This window comes from Tupaia chinensis, unplaced genomic scaffold (assembly GCF_000334495.1).
Source record: "Tupaia chinensis unplaced genomic scaffold, TupChi_1.0 Scaffold143921_1, whole genome shotgun sequence".
NCBI lineage: Eukaryota > Metazoa > Chordata > Mammalia > Scandentia > Tupaiidae > Tupaia > Tupaia belangeri.
In genome coordinates, this window is record NW_006203772.1 from 436091 (window position 1) to 443104 (window position 7014).

At 51.9% G+C, this 7014-nt stretch overlaps 1 protein-coding gene across 6 annotated transcripts in view; it reads right to left on the minus strand.

Annotated features, from left to right (window-relative positions):
• Nucleotides 1-1907: 1907 nt before the first annotated feature.
• Nucleotides 1908-7014, minus strand: part of RAB34 (RAB34, member RAS oncogene family) — a 25112-nt gene continuing 20005 nt past the window's right edge. The window contains exons 1-11 of one of the 6 annotated variants that reach the window (XM_006165457.3): nucleotides 6756-6903; nucleotides 6453-6544; nucleotides 5033-5101; nucleotides 4829-4930; nucleotides 4674-4738; nucleotides 4491-4542; nucleotides 3155-3236; nucleotides 2992-3082; nucleotides 2754-2861; nucleotides 2601-2671; nucleotides 1908-1926 (exon numbers count right to left, since the gene is read on the minus strand). In XM_006165457.3, the coding sequence (XP_006165519.1) occupies nucleotides 2604-2671; nucleotides 2754-2861; nucleotides 2992-3082; nucleotides 3155-3236; nucleotides 4491-4542; nucleotides 4674-4738; nucleotides 4829-4930; nucleotides 5033-5101; nucleotides 6453-6544; nucleotides 6756-6809 (783 nt within the window). In that variant the 5' untranslated portion in view covers nucleotides 6810-6903 and the 3' untranslated portion in view covers nucleotides 1908-1926; nucleotides 2601-2603. Of the gene's footprint in view, nucleotides 1927-2234; nucleotides 2672-2753; nucleotides 2862-2991; nucleotides 3083-3154; nucleotides 3237-4490; nucleotides 4543-4673; nucleotides 4739-4828; nucleotides 4931-5032; nucleotides 5102-6452; nucleotides 6545-6755; nucleotides 6904-7014 lie in introns of those variants that run through there. The other 5 variants (XM_014582942.2, XM_006165458.3, XM_006165459.3 and 2 more) reach the window with 5 other exon arrangements.

Consider the following 7014-nt stretch of genomic DNA (forward strand, 5'->3'; position numbering starts at 1 on the left):
TAACACAATCCTCACTCCCTCGGTAGCACACTGCTCATGCACACATCACACACAGCGACGCACAGTCTACACACCAAGACACAGGTACAAAGGCACACGCCCAACACTTGGCATGTGTGCTGTCCACATGCCCAGGTAGGCCCCACACATGGCATGTGTGTTGTCCACATGCCCATGTGCTTCCTGCAGCCCGCACAGCAGCATAGCATACCGCAGGCTTCCTTTGGTAGGCATCCAGACAGGCTCTGTGGGCACTGAGACAGGTTCTGTGCAAAACATGGGTGAGGAGCACAGTGCAGTGAGGGAACGGAGATGGAAAACAAATACAACCAGTCTGAAAAAGTTAGGGCTGCATCACCGACATTCATGGCACTGTACCCCTCAATTTCTCTTGGGAGTTTCCAAAGCCTGCATATGCCTCAAAGGATGGAGGGGAAAGGAGAGTCTGAACCTTGTTTTTATCCAGGGTCATCAAAGGTCCCTCCTGCTGATACTGCTCTACCAGAACCCAACCTTCACTTTCCTCCAGAACCAAGTCCTGAGTAGAGAGGGCCACTGCCCAGATCCTCTCATCCCACTGTAGGCCTAGACCAGGAGCAGCAGGGGAGGGTGAGGTATGCAGAGAAGCCTACCTGGCCTTCTGGGCCAGTGTGGCTGGGTAAGAATGGGACCAGGCATGGAATGGACTGAGCATCTGCTCTATGGGAGCCAGGATCTGTGCTCTCATCTGGGCCCTCCATGGTCTCCCAGGATAATGACTTGAAGTCTCATGTGTTATCTTTTATTGGCCCAATGTGTGAAGTACTTACAGCCAATCCATGACTTTGGGTTAGATGTCAGCAAGGAGCGAGGGTCTTGGTCCCTCTTCCCCAGATAATAGTTAACAGTTATAAGAGGTTAAGGTTTTTGAACTCTTCCTATGTGATTTATTTTATTCATCCACACAATCTCACACATTCAGAATTACCAGCCCCAGGGAACCAGCAGTTAGAGTAATGGCTATGTCGCTGGACTCCCACGTAGTCGACCGCAGTTCGCGTCCCGAACCCAGTGGCTTAAAACTCACGCCGGGCGGGTGTGCGTGCATGCCCAAGATCCCGAGAGGAGAATGGAGGAGAAAGGATTGCGGCGTGACCATCCCCCCTGGGGGATGATTTCTCGCTTTCTGTCTCTCTCTCTCTCTCTGTCTGGCGAGCACACACGCCCTCTAGTTAAAATCTCTCACAAAAAAAAAAAAAGAATAGAATTATCAGCCCCATTTCAGAGGAAACTGAGGCTCAGAGGATAAGTCTCTGCCTGAGTTTTCATCATTAGTAAGAGTGAACGGCAGGGATTCAAAAGCAGGTGCTCCTGACTCAAAGCACAGCTGAGGGTGGCCAGCAGTTAGCATAATGGCTATGTCGCTGGGTTCCCACGTAGTCGACCGTGGTTCGCGTCCCGGACCCAGTGGCTTAAAATTCACGCCGGGCGTGTGTGCGTGCGTGCCCAAGAACCCAGAGGAGAATGGAGGAGAAGGGATTGCGGTGTGACCATCCCCCCGGGGGTGATTTCTTGCTTTCTGTCTCTATGTCTTTCTCTGTCTGGCGAGCGCATGCGCCCTATAGTGAAAACCTCTCCAAAAAAAAAAAAAAAAAAGAGGAAAAAAATAAAACAACTCACGCTGGGCGCATGTGCGTGTGTGCCCAGGAAGAGGCAGAGGCAGAGTCCCTATTCTTTCTGGGCTGTCTGGTCAACCCAAAAGCATTCCAGATTCAATCACTTCTCATTGCGTTTTCCTCAGAGAGGTATTTATTTATTTAACATTTATTTATCTATTTATTTGTTGTGATTTATTTATTGTGATTTATTTGTATTGTTTGCTGCCAGGTCCAGGATTTGAACCATGGGCAGCCATGTGGAAGTCCAGCGCCTCAACCACCATGCCACCTGCCGGTCCCAATAGAGAAGTATTTTTAAAGGATAGGCGACAGGAGAAAAAAAAAAAAGAATCTCCAGTTGTAACAATTTGGGGAAAAGTACCAGTAGGAGGACACATTTAGGGGGAAGAGACCAGAGAAAAAGTTTCTAAAACTAGTCATTCAGATCTCACCCAGAGGTGCAGTAAGGTGCAACATCCACCACCACCAAATCTGGTTTCTGGGTCCCTTGCCTGCCTAGGGGCCAAAGATGGCCAGAATCCCAAAGGGGATCTGGTCCTCGATGACTATGCAGCTTGGCTTATTCTGCTTCCCTCATCCCCAACAAGGACTCCAGTTCTGAAGATGCTAATAATAGACTTTAATGCATAAGGCACAGTGTGAGGCTGGAATCATTAGGCATCCTCACATCCAAAGGGCCCAGCAGGAACACCCCCCCCTCCACTGCTGGGGACCCAGGGGAGCCTCCAGAAGAGAAAGGGGCCATCCAGTCTTTGGCGTGGTGCCTAGGAAAGGAAAGTGACTAGCATGGTCCTAGCTACCCCTCGGGGGTACTGCCACCAAGGGGCAGCTCTTTGGTCTGAAAGAACGGTCAGTGCAAATGTCCAGGGCCCACGCTCTGGGATAGTCCAGGTGGCACGGTGCCCACCCCAGGGCTGGGCAGTCTCTGGACAGTCTCCTCACCCTTCACGAGCAACATGTGGACTTCTTCTTGCTGGCAGTTTGGTAGAGGTTGCTGTCATTGCTGTTGATGCCTGAAGAAGGGTGGAAAGTTATGTGAAGCCAGGATTGGAGTCCCCCCGGATCTCTGCCTCCCTCGATCAGGTGCGCACTCACGGACAACATCCCCAATGCGCCGGGCCCCTGATTTCTCCAGCTCAGCCAGGACGTTGGCCTCAAAGGTCAGGGCTGCCACGCGGAAGAAGAATTCCCGGACATTCTCACCTGACACAGGAACAGGTAGGTTCTCAATGGCTGAGCCAGGTCTGAGGGCACTGGGCACAGCTAGAGGCACAGAAGTGAGAAGAGGGGCAGGCAGGCATGGGCTGGCAGAGGGCCTGAGCCTCTGACTCACCAGTAAGAGATGACACTGCCCAGTACTCAGCCTTAATCTCCTGGGCCACTTTGAGGGCATCTTTCTCCATTAGCACATACTGAGCTGGAGTCTGAGGGGAGGTCAAAGTCAGATGGGGAGGTTCCCTCATCAGGTCGGGGAGTCCCCCCACTGGCACACTCACACTCAGGTCCTTCTTGGAGCCCACGAGGAAGAGGAGCACGCTGGCAGGGTCATTCTCCTTGAGAGCATCAGCCAGCCACTGCCTGCCACAGATGGTGGACACCGAGGGCTGAGTGGGCCTGCCTGGCCCACATTCTGCCTCCCACCCACATTCAAATGTCCAGCTGCACCCTCTCTGGTCTTAGTTGCATTCTTCTTCTCTCTTGACCACCCTTCTTTTTTCTTTTCTTTTTTTAATTTAAGAGACTTTTGCTATAGGGCATGTGTGCTCATCAGAAAGAAACAGAGAGACAGAAAGCAAGAAATCAACCCCTGCGGGGGGAGGGGGGATGGCCATGCTGCAATCCCTTCTCCTCTATCCTCCTCTCAGGATTTTGGACACGCACATACATGCACCTGGTGTGAGTTTAAGCTGCCGGGTCCAGGACTTGAACCACGGTCAACTGTGTGGGAATGCAGCAACAAAACCATTATGTCATCTGCTGGTCCCCCACCCCTTTTTTCTTCTTTTTTTTTCATTTAAAACAAGAGAGTTTATTTCTCTAGAAGTTGTTATTACAAATCTTTCTTAAAAATAATTAATTTTGTTTATCATTATTATTTTTTTAATTTGTCACAGGGCATGTGTACTCATGAGAGAGAGAGAGAAAGAAAACATGAGAAAGCAAGCCACCGAGTCCAGGACTCGAACTGCGGTCAGCCATGTAGTAGTCCAGCGCCTGAATCATAGCACCACTTGCTGGCCCCTTTCTTTCTTCCTTTTTTCTTGGAGAGGTTTTTACTATAGGGCTCATGTGCTTGCCAGAGAGACAGAGAGACAGAAAGCGAGAAATCACCCCCCAGGAGGGATGGTCACACCGCAATCCCTTCTCCTCCATTCTCCTCTTGGGATCTTGGGCACGCAGGCACACGCGCCTGGCGTGAGTTTAAGCCACCAGGTCTGGGACGCAAACCGCGTTCAACTACATGGCAGTTCAGTGACATAGCCATTATGCTAACTGCTGGTCCCTCTTCTCTTTCTTTTTTTCTTAAATAAAGTTCAATTTTTCCTCCAGCGATTTTTTTAAAACTTTACTTATCTCTTCCATGAAGCGAAAAAAGAGAAAGAAACAGTACCTTCAACAGGGTCTTGAAATTATCATCCACCGCCAGCCTTAGCCAGCCTGGGATCATGTGTGTGATCCCTGTGCACTCAGGGAGTCTCTGACACAAATCTAGAACCTTCCTGTGTGGGCCAGCCTCACTGAGCATCATACTTTACAGCTACCCCATCACCATCACCCAGCGCCCCAGCTTCTTCCCGCGGCCTCCCATCACAACGCAGCATCCTCACATACTTGGTATGTTCCAGGGACGCCACATCATTCAGGTTGAAGACAATGATGATGGCTGGAAGAGTGGCAGAAACAGTCCCACATTGATAGGGAAGACATTACAGGCTAAGCTTCCCAGCCCCTAGCTCTAGGTAAGAACGTGGGTGTATCCTCAGTGCTACCTACCTCATTGCCCACGCCCCTTACCTTGAGCCCCACGGTAGTAGGTTGATGCAATGCATTTGAACCTCTCCTGTCCAGCGGTATCCCAACTGGGAGGAAGGAGTGAAGCACGGTATGTTGGGGGATAGGGCGGGAGTGCTGGGGAAGGGGTAGCCGGAACAGGTGGAGGAAACACTCACAGCTGCAGACTAAAGGGGACGCCCAACACTTCAAATCGTTCCATCTCAAAGTCCACTCCAATGGTGGCCTTGTAATTCTTATCGAAGGTGTCTTTGCAGAATCTGAGGGGTCATGGGATGCTTTGGCCTAGAGTCTAGCCCACCTGGCTAGGCTTAGCACCACCCCGTCCAGCCCAGCCTAGCCCAGCTCCAGCACCCCCTTACCTATTAATGAGGCAAGTCTTCCCCACCGACAGGTCTCCCACCACAATGACCTTGGAGATCTTAAATCTGCTGAACATAAGAGTGGGGGAGGGGGACGACAGGGTCTTTCACTCTAGGGAGTTCCAAAGCTCCCTACAAGGTCCAGAGAGGCAACTGCACCCAGGCTGAGGTTACCATCAATGCCAACCCTCCCAGGAACTGCCTGACAGATGTGCTAGGGAGTATTTTGTGCCCAGATAAGAAACTGAACCCAGCTCTCGTACTTAATAGTTGTGTGATTCTGGGTAAGTTATTAACCTCTCTGAGGCACCCCTCTCCCCCACTTTAAGATCTCTGAGATCAGGATGCATCTTAAGTGATGGTGTTTTTTCATTCAACAGAGAAATATCTCTTTTTTTGGAGAGGTTTTTGCTATAGAGTGTGTGCGCCGGACAGAAAGACAGGGAGAGACAGAAAGCGAGAAATCACCCCCCCAGGGGGAATGGTCACACCACAATCCCTTCTCCTACATTCTCCTCTCATCTCCTCCCGGGATCTTGGGCATACATGCACACGTGCCCGGCTTGACTTTAAGCCACCGGGTCCGGGATTCGAACTGCGGTTGACTACATGGGAGTCCAGCGACATAGCCATTACGCCAACTGCTGGTCCCCAAAGACAACAGTATTTATCAACAGTATCCAACACAGTGCCTGGCATGCAGTAAATAATTAATGGTGACAGGGAACCAGCAGGTGGCGTGGTGGTTAAGTTGCTGGACACTCCCACATGGTTGACCATGGTTCGAGTTCTGGACCTGGTGGCTTGCTTTCTCACTTTCCCCCTTTCTCTCTCTCTCTGTGTATCGCTCTGGTCAAATTAGAATAAAATGAATGAATAAAAGTAAATAAATAATTCTTTAAAAAATAATAATTAATGATGACAACTATTAATTATCTTTTTTAAAAAGAATTATTTAACTTCTTTTATTTATTTTAATTTGACCAGGGGCGGGGAGAGAGAGTGAGAAAGCAAACCACCAGGTCTGGGACTCGAACCGCAGTGTTAGGTCATGTGGGAAGCCAAGCACCCTTAACCACCGCCACTTGCTGGCCCCAATTACTTTCTTTTTTTTAAACTCACAGTGAGGCACAGCCAGCCCCCTGACGGAAAATTCGGTGGATGGTCTGTGGGAGCTGCGGAGGTAACCACCTCCTACGTTGGACACCTTGTTTCCCACCAAGAACCAAGCTGCCACCTTCTACCCCACCCATCTCACAACTTTGTTAGGAAAAGGGAGAACATAGGGTGTTAAAAAAGGGGGAGTAACCATTCAGCTAGCAGGGGCCGATGGAGCCCCAAGGGGTGGTCGTGTATAACCTGCTATGCCTACTGGGTGTCCTGCGACGTATTTTCTTACTTATGGGTGTCCCTAACTCACCCCACGGTGCCTGTCCGGTGCTCCTGGCAGGCGCAGGTGACGCGGGGGTGGAAATCTTTGTGCACGTGCAAAGCGGCTTCCTTCCTCAGGCACTGAGTGAGAGATGGAAGAATGTCCCCCACCCACTCTTGGCCCCTGTCCGGCGGCCAAGCAGCCCGGGGGGGGGGGTGGGGGGGACCACCCAGAAGCAGCAGGCCTAGCTCTGCAGCAGGGCCGGGCTCCAACCTCTAAGGGGTGTGGAGCCGCCTCCTCTCTGCCCACACCCCGCAGCAGCCACAAGCCCGACTTGGCCCTGGCGCCTACCTGGGGCAGCTCCGCCAGGACGCGGTCCCTCCGCACCGGCGCCAGAATGTTCATCTTGCCTGGGGTCTTGCGGGGCGCCCTGAGACGGCGCAGAGGCTTGATCCGTCCCGGCGACCCGGGCCCGTGGAGACCCGACAATCACCCGAGGCCGCGGTGTCCCGACTATAACTCGGGGCCACGGGGAGCCTGTGGGAGCCCGCGGCCTCGGAGACGCTACGACCACCGCCGGCCCCGGGGGAGAGATAATCACCCGGGGGTG